Source organism: Daphnia carinata, chromosome 3 (genome assembly GCF_022539665.2).
Source record: "Daphnia carinata strain CSIRO-1 chromosome 3, CSIRO_AGI_Dcar_HiC_V3, whole genome shotgun sequence".
Classification (NCBI taxonomy): Eukaryota; Metazoa; Arthropoda; class Branchiopoda; order Diplostraca; family Daphniidae; genus Daphnia; species Daphnia carinata.
The window spans coordinates 10,781,583-10,798,980 of NC_081333.1; the positions used below are offsets into that span (position 1 = coordinate 10,781,583).

The 17,398-nt window shown below is 41.7% G+C and overlaps 1 protein-coding gene across 1 annotated transcript; it reads left to right on the plus strand.

The window, feature by feature from the left end:
• The first annotated feature begins 1,931 nt into the window (after positions 1-1,931).
• LOC130697509 (protein embryonic gonad-like) lies at positions 1,932-16,181 on the plus strand. The gene is given in 4 exon segments (XM_057520412.2): positions 1,932-2,616; positions 7,446-7,523; positions 12,182-13,294; positions 13,296-16,181. Coding segments are annotated over 4 exon segments (1,608 nt in total). The 5' UTR covers positions 1,932-2,559; the 3' UTR covers positions 13,656-16,181.
• Positions 16,182-17,398: the final 1,217 nt, after the last annotated feature.

The following is a 17,398-nucleotide window of genomic DNA, read 5'->3' on the forward strand; positions in this document are numbered from 1 at the left end:
GAGCGATAGAGAATAAAGTAGAGAGAGAGAGAGAGAGAGATACTTTCACGTATAAGCAAAACAAAAAGAAAGAAATGTAGAAAGAGCGAAAGAAGAGCGACCCAAATTATATGCATAAACTGCTCGGCACACACAGACACACAAGGGCGCAGCTGGGGGAAATGATGATGATGGCGCGCCGTTGCTCCCTTCATAAAGTTCCTCCTTAAGTCTTTTCTACCTTCTCAACGGTTAATGGCCACTAGTGATATGGTTCCGCACACACACACAGACACACACAGACACACGCGCTCCACTATCTGCCTCTATCTCTCTAATTTACACACCCAACTCGTTGACAGCTCTCTCGCATTATTCAGCCAGTCCAACAAGCAAAACAATGCAATGTCTATAGCAGTTATGCTCTGTAGTATAAAGAAGATAGAGAGAACCTGCAACACGATGCAAATGTAAGGAACTATTGAAAATGTAAATAACATAAGAACAAGTGGAATGTTATTTTCCTCCGTTTTGTCGTCGAATGTCTCATTGTTTCCATCGCAACAGCGCAAAAAAAAAAGAGGCAAGAACCCAACAAAAAATTCCATTTAGATAAATCCGTTTTGAAACACATAGCGTGAATGACAATAGATGGCACTGGTTGAACCATTCCGGAGAGCCTTCAGACCTGAAACGGTAGAGAAAAAAAAAAGAAACGAAAATAATTCTAAAAAAAAAAAATAAGCCATCGTCTGGTGTACACGGTTCACACCACCAATCACGACCTCCCGCTGTTGGCTTTTAATTGCATTTTCTATACAAGCAGTGTTGTGAGCCTATACGTGATGGTACGAATGCGGACGAAACGTTACATACTAACCAGCTGATTACTTTCTAGGTTATCAATTTTCTAATGATACTCGGGAAAAGACCGAACCTGGAAAAAAAAAGGAATTAGGAAGAAGAAAGAGAAAGAAAACGAGACAAAACAAAAGTGTAACGGCCTTGCAGCGCAACCACTAATGAACTCATCACATCCCCTTTGCGATGGAACGCATTTCTTTTTCTCAGATTGTGAACGACGATGGATCACCAGACATCACGTACTTTGCCATTCCTAATATATACTTTATGTTCCAGCCATTACTAACCTTTTCTTCTTGAAAATTAAATGATATTGTCACATAATTCAATAAGATACGCTACTAAACTGTCGATCTTGCAGATAAGGTACACAATGACCGCAGAGATTTGAATGCGTGAACGCGCATTTAAATGACGTGAAGCGCGTCACCTTTTTGTTCGATTCCAAAACATTCGTAGGACATAACACGAGACGTTTGAGATTGCGTATCTGGAATCAGGAAATGAGTTCACGTGTAAAATATGATCCGAAGAACGTGTCGTTGTTCTATTTTGCTCCGGATATAACAAAACACGGCACGTCAACCGCCTTCCTTTCAACTATGCGACTCGCGACTCCGTGAATCAGTCCAACTTGTTCTCGTTCGCATTAGTTTTTATTTCTAAATGACCAACCCGTATTCCATTATGGATAAGGAATGGGCGCGGCTTTGGTTACAAGATTCGACTATCACAATTTCTTTCAACAAATTGATGTGGTTTTAAGATTTTTTTTTCAAAAATAGTCAAGATGTTCAGGTAGTAACCGTACGTGTTGTTGAGTCTTTTCGATTTTTTTTGTGCTCAATGTTTTGGCTTTTTTTTTTTTGTCTCGTTCGATTGGCGATGAAGTCAAGCCAAACTAGGTGCTATATTACGACAGCATAGAGAGGGAGGGGGCACTCGGGGTCCGCCTCACAATGTACACACTACGAAAAGGAGAGGGGCGAAGGAAAAGATGTTTAGTTTTTCTGTTGCGCCCTCCCTCCCCTTCTTTCCCGAGCGCTTCGTCTACGAGCGTGTGTGTGTGTGTGTGTGTTAGCTAACACACACTGCTAGCAGAAGGTGAGGGGAAAAGGAAAAAAAAAAAAAAACGCGCACGGCACAAGAGTCACAGAGTATAGAGCCATCGTAAGAGTGAGAGAGCGCCCAGTCGTAGACCGGCCGAACTCGCGGTCGGATCACACACGCACGTCTTCTCATTTTCTTTCACCGATTGAATTAGTTGATTTAACTTATCAATTGGTTTATCCCTTCTCCCTACTGTTTGACCTCGCTCATCTTTTCAACCTGCCACTCGTTGAGAGAAAAATTGCTGTGGTGGTTTTTGTGGTGATTCGGCTGACCGTTTCTCTATTGTCGTGAGTGCGACACTGAAGTGATCGTGACATCATCGTTATTCTTCTGCTTTGAATCCAACAACACGATTTTGATTTGATGTGCCAAGTGTCCCGCAACCCAACAACAAAAATTATCCCGTGCTGTTTGCAGATTGCTCTAGTGCCTAATCCGTCCGTTGAAATCGCTTAACGCTAGTGACTTGAACGCCGCAACTTGAGGCCAAAGACAAACCGGAAACGAAGGATCGGAACAATATATACAGTGACACAAAGTGTTGGGTTTTTTTTTTTTTCTGTGTGTGTGTTTTATTCGAACAAACTATTCGTCTATTCGTGAATGAAAATGGCTGTCTTCGCTGCCCAACATCAATCGGTCGCCTGCGATACACTCAAAGTCAGTTTACAATCCAATCAATCGATCGAAGTGAGAGCAATAGATTTATTTTGTGTGATCGATACCGAGTTATGTTTAGATGCTAACGTTACGTTCAGTCGGCCCCAAAAACTATCGAAATGTGGAAATAATAAAATATTAGCGGTCATCCAAACTAGCAGCTCCTCCGCCGAAAATGAAACGAAACCGAAAAAGCATTAAAAAAAAACCATGGGAGGTCCCGCGTAATGTCCGACTGAGCAAAAAAGGGCCACAAAATCGAAGGTGGAACTCGAGGGGGTTTTTTGATGCGCGATAGCAAGAGAAACAAAAACAAAACAAAAAAAAAAAAACAGAAACATATAGAATCGGGAGTCCGTCTGTTCTACACGCTATAACCAGTTCAAACTCGGCGCTCTATGGCTATGATTTTTTTTTTAAACATGTCTTTTTTTTTTTATACTTCAGAGTAAATGAACATTAGACTGCCATTTCATAACCTTCTTGTGTGTGTGATTGCGCCTAGCCGGAGTAAATGCGGTTCAGAGTCAGTTTCTTATACCTCCTACTACTAGTCGTTTGGGAGAAAAAAAAATAAAGTATTGAGCAAAGCCAGAAAGGAATGTCGATTTAGTGGGCCGTTTACACACAGCGTTACAAGCTGTATAGTCGAGTATATAGCTTCTATATGTATTTCTTTTCTTTCTTTTTTTTTTTTTAAAGCTCGCGCGCGGAGCTTTTTGGAAGAGTTTTCCATCATATCCCCCCGCAGTCATTTGAACGGATCCGTTTTCTTGAATTGATTTGCTTAAACGATCGGAACGATTCGAGAAAAGGAGAGAGACCATCTGTGCGGTGGCGCCCAGTTAAAGACTAGAGAGATGGTTACGAGTTAAAAGGCAAAAAAAAAAAAAAAAAATGCAAGGGGAAGAAGAAGTAGAAGAAGAGACGCTCGTAATAACAAGCACCGTGCGAACGTTTGTATAAACATGCAGCGGACAAGTTCTTCTTCCTTTTATTTTTTAAGAAAAAAGAAAAAGAAAAGTTATCAAATTCTTGCTTTTTTTTCCAACAAATATCGCCCCCCTCCCAACGCACGGCCAAAGTCTCTTTTCTGCGCCAGGTGGCGGCCATAACTCACGTCTTCTTCCGAACGAGAAGAAGAAGAGAAAATGCCGAAATAGTGTTGATCATTTAGTGCTAGAGAATAAGAAGAAAGATACAAAAAAAGTGAAGAGAAAGATAAACTTGTTGAAATTTTCCTCGTCCTCCCCTTTTTCTTCCTCGTCTGTGCGTATGTTAGTCAGTAATTTGTTTGCCTTTTTTTTTTGCGGTCATCTCATTTGTTTTTCTTTTCAATCGGACCGGTTGTCAAACAACCGGACAGAATTGTAATTCACGTTCAATGTGTTCTTAGTTGACTAAAAAACATGTCAAAAATCAAGAGTAGCTGTAGAAACTAAGATAGCAAATGTTTATTGCTGTTTTGTTTCCAGTTTGTTTTGCCCATTAGTCTTTTTTTTTTTTTTTCTTTTTCCCGTCCATTTGCGCACCGCCACAAACTTCACACGCAATTCAGACCGGTCAGTTGTCAACAGCAACCGGCATGCAAAAGCCAGTTGACCGATTTCGAGTTGAGCATAAAAGAAGCTGAAAGGTTATCGAGTTCGGTTACCTGGGAGACAGATGCATTTGTTTGATTATACCACTATATAGTTTATAGTATAAGGTGTACTAGTTGCACAGGGCTCTTCAATAAAAAAAAAAAAAACAGGTTCTATTTCTGCTTTTCCACGTTCTCTATATGCATATACGTACGCGCATTTTTCAACACAAGTGGATTACGTGAACTTTACAAAGGAAGGAGTCAAGGTGAGAGAGAGAGGGGAGACCCACATGATGATGCATCAGCACAGCTTAAATAATGTGAAGGATGATTGCTCGCGTCTAGGTTAGCGCACGTTATATAAATTGGGCCACCTCTCTCTCTCTCTCTCTGAATTTGATTCTTTTACATTCGTCTTTCCTTTCGCTACTTCGTGTATTCCTTCTTTTTTTTTTTTTCGCTTCTTGTTTTCATTCCTCGTCTTTTTGCTTCTGCTGTCTCTCTTTCTTCTCTCTCTCTCTCTCTCTCTCTCTCTTTCTCATCTCCATAAGAAAAAGGTGATCCGCACTGTACCACTGACTTGTTTACGACACGTTGCGCTGACGAGACTTCTGAAGACTTTTAAAAGGAAAACAAACAAACTGTCATCTATTTCTCCACGTATACCCGGGTACAGATTAGGTATATACATAGACTCAAAGCTACGTGATCTACATAAATCGGTGGTGGTAACAGCATATCAGCTCCGGCGGCCAAGCTCATTTTTTTCTTATTTTGGCCCGATTCTTTTCTCTTTGTCGTGAAAAAGAGTTTTTTATTTTATTTTTATTTTTTTTGGTCTTGTTTTGCATTCGATCTCTCGTGTCGTCTTTTCGTCTTAGATTTCCAAAGATTGTGAACTCCCAAAAAAAGAGGGGAGACCTTCCTTCATTCTCTCTCGGATGATCCAGAAAAAGAAAAAAAGGAAATTTTTCCAAAACAAAAAACCGAGAAGAGATGGTGGGAGCTTTTGCTGTTGGCGCGAGATCGCGTCCTACAGACTATATAACGTCACTGGCCTTGTTCCATTTGCACCAACGGGGCCTAACCTATAAATAACAGACAGAAGAAGAAGAAGAAGAAGAAGAATGCTGCTGCCCCCCCCCCCCATTTCTGTCTATCTTACACTGATGGGTTTTTCCCTATGCGCGCGTTCTTCTTCTCGTCGTTTGCTCGCCATCTCTTCGTGATGCAATCCATACAGCTTCAAGTGATCTCTCGTGGCGCTAACCGACAATGCGAGAAACCGATCTTGTATTTATGGGACCCGTGGCCCTAAACGCACTATCAAACGGATGACTCTAACACGATCTGCACTACACGTACCAGCAAACGTGTTGTGTCGCATAGGTGTAAAAGAAAAGGCAAAATAGAAGGGACTAAGAACGAGAGTGAAAATGAATTCTTGCTAGTAACACAAACAAGTAGTTGTAGCCTTGTTGCGCTTGGGGTTCGTGATGACGGCAGCAAAGGACGGCACGATCTTTTCGATGGGGGAGAACACGGCCATATTTATTATTATTTTTTTTTTTTTTTTAGAATAGATGAACAGAATAGCGTACAAAAACCCATATAGCGGTCGTCTCGTGTTTTGCCTTTGATCCGTCTTCGCGTGTCCCAACAGCAGCAACGTGCAATCGCCTGTTGTTATCCTACTCCGTGTTTGGTTTTTCTTCTTTTTTTTTTTTCTTCCATTTTCCTACTATTCATTTTGCTTTTATTCAGAGCATTACAAATCCACACGTCGTGTTCTTTTTTTTTTCGGGATTAAACGTGAGCGTCCCTCTCGAGCAACCATCCTTTCCGAGGTTACGGCCTATAGAAAAACAAAACAATGTCCTTTTTTTTTGTTATTGGCATTGGTTTCGGATGCGACACACATCCGCCACCTTTTTTTTTTTTTTTTTTCAAAATAGCCTGCCGCACGTGACTGATTTTTCTGTCGTCAACGGCAGTTACGATGCTGTATACACACGTAAATAGGCGAGCAGATTTACTTGAGTAGACTTAACGGTCGATTTTCGTTTGATATACGATGGTGTTGTGCAGGTTTCTGTACCGTGCAACAACACCATAGCGACACGGTCCAACTGTCTCAAACAAGAGGCAACTGGTCAGAAAGTGCGTATGTATGTGTAACAACAACAACAAGCGAAACGAACGATTTATTATACCTCCTCTACTTCCCTGAAAACAAAAAACAGAAAACAAAAAACAAAAACAAAGGGAAAATGGAGTACAAAAAGAAAAGGGGAACAAAATCGTAGAAGTAATACAGGATGAGGTTTACAATATATCACAAACGATCGATAGGCCTGCGTGAATGTTTAAAAACAAAAAAAAAGGGACGTAAGAGAGAAATTGTTGCACGTCTATTGCATGCTTAAGTTAATAGCGAATCAGCGCACCTGTATGGTCTATATGGAAAGTGAAATCGAGGCCGGCAGATGGGCAACGTGATGGTTTCACTAGCCGACTGTCCGCGGTCGTCACCCCACTTGCAGGAAGTTGATGGAAATAAGTCAGAACTTTCTTTTTTTTTTTTTTTTCTTTCTTTTTCTTCAACTGGTTCGTTATGGATAGATCACCACAATAGCGTGGCAAAAGCATCAGAAAGACAATTTTTGCTTGTCGCATATCATCATCGCGTATAATACACTGGCAAGTTGACTGTAGCCGACTGCAGTTGCGCTAACTCTTGTCATTCATTCATCACTGGACGCACGGGCAACAACGAGGGCGTCATATATAATTCACGCTTCAAGTCGACGTCGTTATTGTTATGGTTATGATGATGGTCGTTATTAGTACGACAACTCGTGCGGGCGGGCTGAAGCTAGGCGGACAGACGGATGGTAGGCGGAGGAGAGAAAGTAGGGCCATTATTATATATACAGTATATATATAGAGAGAGAGAGAAAGAACCGAGACCGCTTGTTTGCATAAGGATATAACATACACACGTTGATATAAATAAATACTCATCGGCTCGCTACACAAAATGTAGATGAACCGAAAGGCGGAGAATGGACGAACCCCAGCGTTCAACTCTCCCCCTTTATTTTTTCTTTTAATGTAATGACAGGCGGTGCGGTACTTTATGAGAGAGAGAGAGAGAGAAAAAAAAAAACTTGTTGCGATTGATTTTTTTTTTCTTTTGACTAACGATCTCTTTACCTTTTTCGTTTTTTTTTTTTCTCTACAGATGAACCAGCTGTGTAAAGTGTGCGGCGAGCCAGCTGCCGGCTTCCACTTTGGCGCCTTCACCTGCGAGGGATGCAAGGTACAAAAAAAAACTCAAAATGTTTCACTTCTTTTCTTTCGACGACAATCATCCCAAAAATAAGAAGAGGCAACCCAAAAAAAAAAAAAAAAAAAAAATAACTTGCTTCAGTTAATCGAAAAAATGCCAGTGAAGAGAAGAAAAGAAAAACGAAACAATTATCCTACGCCATCCCATACTAGCATTTTTTTTTCTTCTTTTCTCGGCTCACTATGTATTACACTATGTCTGAAAATGCCACGCAAATCTGCATACAGACGGCCGCGCATCTCATATATCTAACCCATAATGGCAGCCCTAGTTTATTCATATCTCTACTCCTCCTCACCGAAGTAATTTTTTTTTTTTTATTTTTTTTTTTTTCAAAACCTGGAATGCACTCGTTCTCGATTCGACTCGATGAGGTCGACGATTTCTCTCTACGTCGTACGTAGACGTTACTCTTTACAAGTGTACCGAGTTCCTTATCCCTTTAGCCTCTCCACCCGCCAATTGTGAACATTATACCGTTGGGCAGTTTTAGTTCGGGACCTTATTAGGGATGCGCCGACGTAATGGATCCCTCCTGCCTCGCTGGCTGTCCCATTCCCAGTCCGTTCGCTGACGAGGTGGAGAAGCCATTGCGCTCGAGCCAACAGCTAACTATCCGCACAAAACTGCGCGGCACATTCTTCGACGACTTTCTCCTCGTCGAGAGATATTGCTGCACACTATATTAAGAACGAAAAAAAGAAAAAAAAAAAGAAGAAGAGCTTTGATGGACTTGGCCGGACTGGACCGGACTAGGCCAATCGTTCGTAATCACGCCATGAAGCCAAAATGTAAAGAAGAACGAAAAAAAAAAAAAAAAAAAATCCTTTAAAATTACAAACGTTCAACGTTTTAATCTATTCCCACTCTCTCTCTTTCCCTCTTTGTATTTTGTTCCATAGAGTCGAAATGATGTTTTCTCAACGCCTCTTCTAACCTACAATGTAACATACCACCAGAGCATCAAAACGTTCTTCTTTTTTTCTACCCTCCTGGACGCCCCCTTTTACCTGCGCTATCCTCCACTTGATCATCATTTCTCTCTCTCTTTTCTGTTTGTGTGTTTGTGTGTGTGTGTGTGTGTGTGTAGAATCAATTAAAGAGAGCAGTTTCACAGGCACACGACTTGATGGTCGTGGAACACACTAGACAATATCGAGAGCTATTAAAAACAAAGCTGCTGAAAGAGCCTTTGCGATGCACTCCAGAAAAATAAAGAGTTCCCTTTTGTGCTTTTCCCCTTTTCAAAATGAAAAGAAAGGCCAATAGAAGGAAGGAGTTTTTCAGTATATTTAGTTGGTTCGCTATTACGTATGGGTATCGTCATTAAAACGAGACTGAACACTTTAGCAGTTGGTTTTGTTTTCACGGCAAATAATTTGACATTAACATTTTCTCGGTCTAATCACGAAACGCGCTCAGCCTACATCTTTTCCTTTAGATATATGTGTGTGTGGCACGGCACACCGATCTTTTGCTTTTTGTTTTTTTTTTCAGTTTTCTAAATCACGATAATGTACAAGTCTCGACGGCCGCCACAATCCAAATACTGCTCTGCTTTTGTTTAACTCTCTTCGAGCAGGGCTAGCAGGAGGTCATCACCTTCTTCTTCGTCCAGTTTCATCGTGTAGGACGAGAATGACTGGTGTTTATAATGCAGTCGGAGTAGACCGGTGCGCAGTGCACAAGATTAACTATAAGATTTCAATTTTTACGAATAAACTGCTGGCCACCATGGCATGTTGGCCCCCGTAGCCGCGCTGCCGCCGCCACCAAATGGATGGTGATGACGACGGGCCGATGAATATTCATGAAATGGGTGCACACACACGCAGCTTTTTTTTTTTTTTTTTTTTTTTTGAAGGGGGGAATGATAGAGAGAAAATGCACAGAGCCTGTCCGATCCGCTCATTATAAAAGAAGAGAGAGAAAACAAAAATGCTATTTGTAAAGAAAGACGAGAAAATCTTAAACTAAATTACGATAATGACGGCCGGGGTCTTACTGGGATTCTTTTTTTCGTTACACAGACGGCCGTATCTCTTGCGTGGCATCTCTGCATCCCCTCGTTCCAGAATGTTTTTGTTTCGTCCATTGTTTTGATTGTTGATTCATTAACTCGGAATAGGCTCTATATCTTTTAGCCACGATATCGTATCCTGTATTGTGAACGTTGGGCCGCGGTGGCCTATCAACATTCATGCTTCCCTTGTTAAAAATCCGAGTAACAGAAGCCTGAACAATCATTAACAACACAAAATACTGATGACATCTCAAAGAAAAAGAAGAAAAAAAAAAAAGGAAATCATTTTCTTTTGTGGTGTGTTTCACCTCGGCTGAGAATAGATTTATCAGTGATTTGTTTGCTGTTGTTGTTCGTTGGTGTGTCACTTTTTCCTTGTTGGCGAAGAAAACAAAAACAAAAATGGAACGTGAATCCAAACGAAAAGCTTCTTCGTCTAAACGTGCGTCCGCTTTTGCCTTATGAGAAGCTGCTCGCTCTGGTTGAGGTTTATTCTCCTTTTTTTTTCTCTCTCTCTCTCTCTCTCTCTCTTCCAAAAACCCATCGGGCTCCATGTTTTACGAGTTGGTATTCACACTATGTAAATACAGACAGATAGCGAGTCAGAGCCCAAGCGAGACTCTATGAGAGCTGTTGCTGCCGTTGTTCCATTCTACCTCCATCATCCTCAATCCTCCTCCTCTTTGGCAGGGGTTCTGGACTGCCTTATTGGAATGAGGCCACCAGCTGAAATAAACCGATAACAGGCTCAGTCCAACAGCTTTCTTGCAAATAAAAAAAAAAAAAATCCCTCAAATGAATAAGAGAATTTCAAGAGAAAAAGAAAAAAAAAAAAAAATCAGAATAAAAAAAAAGATTGCATTGATTGCGATGCTTTTATTTCGTTTATTCGTTTGGGTTCACCTCCCGAAACGCGGGTGATGATGATGAAGGCGCAACCATAGAGCGCAACCTTCCCTCCTATCGGGAAAAACGCAGGTGTGGCGCAATAGACTGATCAAATTGGGAATCACGCAAGCCCGAACTGTGGCGCGGCACACACGGCGGTGATTTGTCAAAAGAGAGGAAAACGCCAAAAAAATAAAAAAATAAAAAAAATAAATAATCCGGAACGGGATTGAAAATTAGTTGAGCTTTTTTTTTTTTCTCTTTTGGCTCTGCTCTACTGCTGTGGCAATATTTCAATTAGTTATGCCATCATACATATTGTCACTCGTATTGTCCATTCTACGCGTGCGCTTTCTCGTTTTCTGAACTGTTTTTGTGTGTGTGTGTGTGTTCTGTTTTTGTTTCGATTTCGTATTTTTATTTTCCTCTCGTGCCGTCAGGATTAGAAGAACGTATGTGGGCGCGGTTGCCTAATTTCCGCTCCCTTTCGCTATTTAATGAGCATCTATGCTTGCTCGTCGTTGTTACCTTTTGCTCGTTGTTCTTGCTAGCCGTGCCGTTACCGTTGAGCAGGACGCCCCACTCCGATAAGTACACACAGTCCGTACGGTCACGGACGATAGCCGACGCCTGGGCGCTGACGAACGCTTTATGGCACGGACAAGCAAAAATATATACCACACCATATCCTCCACCTTTTTTTTTTTTTTTTTTTTTTTTTATTCTTTTTTTTTTTTTTTTTTTTTTTTTTGTGTGTGTGTGTGTGTATGCCATTCTAATTGCAGCGGCTTTCACCGTTCCTCTGTGGAGATGTACATTTGATTATTGCGTTTTCTTATATATTCAAAATGACCAAACGCTTAGACTGGAGCCCTGCAATGAGCTGAAAAGATACCGCGAAAAAGAAACGACGCCCGAAATGATGTCATCGACTGATTTTTTTTTTTTTTTTTTTTATCCAGTTGTCCACCCTCCCCCACCTCTTCACTTGTATGCACTTAACAGTTAACAGTTGGAGTGTGTGTGTGTGTGTGTGGTTATCCCACAAAAGAAAGAAAATCATCGGATTTTCTTTTTTCTTTTCTTTTTCCCCTTCTCAGCATTTATGTTTGTTTTGAGGGGTTTTTCTTTCTTGTTCTCCTCTTTTTTTATTTTTTTTTTTGTAGATTTTATTTTCTCGTCATGTTCTCGCCAAATAGAGCCGAGGCACTAATATTCGCGGAGATCGTGAGGCGCCCGCATTTACACAGGAAAACATGGCCGACTCGAATGTCTTGATCTGGACGAAACGATTCGAGGCCAAAGGCGAACAAATAAGCGATGGAAGGCGTCGATTGCTGGCATTGAGACAGCGTTCCAATAGTTTTTGATAGGCCTACATTAAACGCGATCCCATAAACGAGCGGATAGATTGGTCCATTCGGTTTGCCTCTTTACTTTTCGTGTGTGTTTTTTCTTCTGGCTTTTTACGACGCCATCAATTGATCTTCAGCTTATATTGCAGCTATGAACCTTGATTGAGATTCGAAGGCAATTTCTACGTTGATTAACAGTTAACGCTCAGCTCTTGAGGCCTAGATATATTTAGAAATGGCAGCTGTTTCAATTGGTCGCGCGTAGAAAAAATAGTCGTCCGTGTTGAAATTCGATGTAAATAAAAAATCGTTTGCGATGGAACATTGTAATCAACTTTTGTCTTTATTCACGTACTTTGCAGTCGTTTTTCGGCCGATCTTACAACAATCTGTCGGTGATATCCGAGTGCAAGAATGGCGGTCAGTGCGTCATCAACAAGAAGAACCGGACGTCGTGCAAAGCCTGCCGACTGCGCAAGTGCCTCCTGGTGGGCATGTCCAAGAGCGGCTCCCGCTACGGCCGCCGCTCCAACTGGTTCAAATTGCACTGCCTAATGCAGGAGCAAGGGCCCGTCTCTTCCGTCTCCGTCTCTTCCTCGTCGCCCAATTCCAACGGAAACAACAACAACAACAACAGCAGCAACAACAACAATGGCTCCATGTCGATGGGTGGCATGGGCAATAATCCGTCCCCGAATTCGTCGGCCGAATCGATTGGAGCTCACCATCAATCATCCAGTTTCCATCATCACCATCAACAGGCATTGCGACGCGCTGGATTCCATCAGCATCACCTGATGACCGCTGCGGCCATGGTGGTGGGCGGGCCGGGCGTTCCTTCCAGCATGTCCAGCAACGAATCGAATAAAGACGATGCCGAAGCTGAATGCAAAAACTCTTCGGCCTCGCCGTCCGTCAGTTCGCCAGGTTCACCTCACCATTCAGATTCTTCGCTGGAGTTGGATCCATCTTCGGTAGCCAGCGCTGAGCGCACGAGTGGCAAGCAGAGCAACAACCACCGGGGGCATCACACCAATCATCACAGTAGCTTACATCATCACGCTGCACTGGCTGGCCTGGCTGGCCATCACCACAATCCTTTCGTCAACGGATTGAAGCAGCCGTTCAACCCGGCTGATTTCTTCCCGCCTTTGGGCATGCCCATGCTCCCACCTCATTTGCAAGCGGCAGCAGCTGCTGCCGCGGCCGCCGCAGCCGCCGCCAACCTCCACCACCACCACGGATTCTATCCGCCCAACCTTCCGGCGCCCAGGCTCCTCTTCCCTCCTGGTATGAGCTTCCCGTCGTCGGCCAACTCGCCGCCCATCAGTCTCAGCGGCAGCGGGTCCAAATCTCACGGCTCCTCCTCGGCCACGCCCAATTCATTGTTGCTGGACGCTGCCAGTGCGAGAGCGGCCAAAAAGTTCAACATCGAGTCGATGCTTCACCTTCACCAACAACAACAACAACAACAACCAGGAACAGCTGCAAAAGCAACAGCTCTTACGCAAGCGTTCTACCTCGTCCTCGTCGCTGAAGGTGACGCCGCCGCCGTTGCAACAATCGCCGCTCGAAGAGCAGGACACGCCGATGGATCTGTCGGTCAGGAGTTCGTCGGTGGCCATTAAAGATGAGAATCTGTCGGAACATTCCGATTGCGCCGCGTCGTATCTTCGCCTCCATCACGCCGACTCCGACTACGACAGCAACGAGAGCGACACGCTCAACGACGACGACGACGCCGACATCGACGACGATTCGGATCATCAAGCAGCTGACGGAAGCAGCGACATGGAACGGAAGCCTTTTCATCCGCTAGATTTGACGCGGAAGTAAAAAAAAAAAAGAAATAAAAAAAATGCTATTAGATATTTGTGTAAGCCGATTTAGAGCCGCTGTAGTACATGACTGTGCTGTGCCACTCGCTATGCCCTGGGCGTGGCTTATTCCCTTGTTTTCCATTTTTGAGGTTTTTGATTTTTTTTTTTTTTTTTTTTGTTTTGTTCGTGTCAGGAACTCACTATACCGACTACTTCTACTGCCCGCCTTCTCGTTATATATAACCATCCAACCCAAATTGTTGTCGATCCTCAAAACACATTCCGGAATCGAACAAAAATATTAAAAAGATTCCAAAACAAAATTCAATTCCGGAATCAATTACAAAAAAGAAAAAAAAAAAAAAAAAAAAAAAAAAAAAAAACGATTAGAGATTAAATGAATTTTTTTTTTTATATCAAACTCCCGGTGGTTTCCGATTTTCTATTTGTCATTCGTGTTTTTTTAAATGTACGTGTGCATATTATATTATCGCATTTTCAAAAGTGTGCGTATTAACATCAGATTTCCACAGTGGCCAGTTTGTTACGCGCTTTGTTTTCTGTTCCACGGGGTTTTTTTTTTCCCCATTCGAAAATCTAAACGACGGTGACAACACAATCCCCTCCTTTTTTCACGATAAAGATTTTCAATTCGAGGTTGCCAATAATTAACGATTCAGAGAAAAGATGACTGTGTCTTATAGAGCCTAAAATTTATCAGACGATAGCACAATTGTTTGATGCGAATGTTTGTTTTGTTGCGTGTCTCATTTCACATGTCTAGCTTTATATCATTTTTTCACTTCTATGCTTTACATACAGTACAGAGCAGCGGAGCGTTCATCCATCGCTGATGCACGACGATTCATTTTTTTTATTTCGATGCCAGTGATCCATTTTTTTTTTCTTCTTTTCTCTTTCCCTCTGTCGCCCCTCTCTTTTGTCTCGCTTTGTATTTTGTAAGAGATGTACATAGTTTTATAACAATTTGTGTGTGCGTTCCGGTGCAGACGAGATAGACATAATTATATCTAGGATTTATTATTATTATTTTTTTTTTGTTCATTCCCCCCCTTCCTTTCAAAAGCCTACCTATCCTCCATTCCTCTCTTGTATATTGTGTTGTTCAGATTGGTAGGGAAAGTTCATTAAAAAAAAAAAAAAGCATTTTTTTTTTTCTCTTTATTGCCCGGAGAATTCGACGACTCGCTGTGGGTGGGTTCGACAAAGACGAAAGGGACATTGAGCCAGTTTGTTTCAGCTAATGTATATCATTGCCACACATTCCATGTCGTAGCGACTCTCTTTTCTATTATCGCAGCCATTTCCTCCTGCCAGTCCCTTTTTTAATGGAAAAAAAAAAAAAAATATCCCGTTTGTGTTTGTTTTTGTTTTTTTCTTGTTGGAAACTTTCAAACATCTTCCGGGTATTGTCCGGACGATTCCGGAAACTGATGAATTCAAACCGACCAAATAAAATTAAGTGAACGTAAAACACATTTCACCATTAAAAACATAAGATCGTTAATAAGACGCAGACCGGATTGATAAACAAGAGCTGTGGGATGAAAAAAAAAGGAAAAAAAAAAAGAAAAAAGAAAAATACAAATCCCGAAAAAGGCCATCAGATATATCACGACATTCCGAAACCTTTCCCAGTCTGAGGTATTTCTGCGTACCTGATAACAATCGAGGATTCTTGAGCAATCACGACCCAACCTCACATTCACGCTCTCACTTTAAGACACATCCGGACGCAAACTACAAATCGGTACGCTTCCCTGCCAAAAAGGCCAAAGGTTTTATACACCAGCATCACACCTGCCTTGTCTTACGTCCATCAATGTCCCACTCACGCAAAAACTGTCGGTCGTTCTCCTTTTTATTTATTTTTTTTTTTTTGATGTAAGAGAGGAAGGGAATTCCGATAACGAAACCGGAATCAAAATGTTTGGCTGAATTGTGTCTCAAGCGTTTCATCATTCGGTTGGGGGAAGATAACACACACACACACACACACACACACACAACAAAAGAAAAAGAGAATCGAACACCTCCAGTCATAGAACACACACACACCCGATGCAAATTCCCTTTTTTTTTTCTTTTCTTTTCTTTCTCCTCCCACAACTAGTTTGAACGAAGTATGTTGTATGTATGTGATTTTTTTTTTTTTTTTTACTTGTTTTTCATGTGCTGTATACGTCGTCTTATTTCTTTTGTGGAGGTGGATTTTGTTTTTGTTCAGCATTTTTGTTTTTCTTACCCATATGACCCGTTTTTTCCAACTGCTCCTCAACTGTTGACCAGAATCCCGGTGTTTTTTTTTTTTGTTTTTTTTTTTTGTTGCTGCTGCTTTTGGATTGACTGACGCAATCCGAAAAAATTCTATGATTTTCTTCGACAAATATCGACGCATAAAAATCCAACCAATGCCCCCTCAACAAAAACATGAAATGAAAACAAGTGCCGATAGCTCCACTGTTGAATGTTCCCAAAGAGAATTACGAAATAATAATAAACGATGGCTTCCATTTTTTAACACGAATTTCAATTAGCGTCTAGCAAACGATGGTTTTACAGTGCACGTATTGTATACTACTGCACAATATTTGTTGTGCGAACGGCACGACAATTCACGATAGCATCGTGTTCGGAGCGGATGTGTTGGAAACTCGACCGCCTGCGAGAGGCGAAAGAAGATTCGTGTGATTGGTCAACAAACGAGTCGAGAAAGAACACACTTTGAAGTCAATACTTGGGACTGTTGAAACGAAATGGGAAAAAAAAAAAAAAAAAAGACGTCGATTCCCAAATGTAGACTCAATGACCGAGCATTTTATGCGCTCCTTTAAACGGGGCATACAGCTCAACTCTTACGTTCAAAAAAAGAAAACAAGGAATCGCCGTCGACATTTAAGGACGAAAGACATGTTTACCTTTACGACAGTCCCGAAAAAAAAAAAAAAAAAAAAATTTCTTTTCATCTTTTTCGGGGTTTTTCATCTTCGAGTACCAAAGAGAAGACTCCCGACGAGCAAATACAACCCAGTTTCACTGTTGATGTTTGGCCACAGTGCACACAAACTCTACATTTGACAACTGCCAGTCACCGTCCTAATGAGACATTACGCAAACTCGAGACAAAAAAAAAAAAAAAAAAATAAATGGTCGTTTTTTTTTCTTTCCTGAAATAATGAACAGAACTTTGGAGTGATATCTTGTAAATGGTACGTAGTCGTATGAAATATGTCCCGTAGAAAGGCGAAAGTTGCACCAATTTGTACGTACATGGATAGCGCGCACACGTGTGCTCCACTCTCGCCATTTGCCTTCCACAATTCTAAACGAAAAAGTTTAGAAAAACAAAGAGGAAAATAGAAGTAAGAAACCAAGAAAAGAAAATGTTAATATCAAACAATCCATCACTGGAAAAAGGTGAACAGAAACAAGTGAACATCGCCTGGCCCTGGACGGTAACGTCCACGGTCGTTTCAATGCAAAGCTGGTTCACCTTGTCTGTATGTCATTGGGCGGTTTGGTGAGAGATGTGGTCCGACCACTACACTCCCACCTGTACCTCACCTTCCTCATTGTCTGAAACGATTGGTGTAGGCAAAAATGTATAACAAATCTCCTGTTCGTATATGGGGGCCCCAAATAAGAAAAATACAAAAAAAGTCAATCAAAAACAAAACAAAACAAAAAAAAACGAAGGGGCAGAATCGAATTTCAGATTTGTGGAACGTGAAGGGAAAC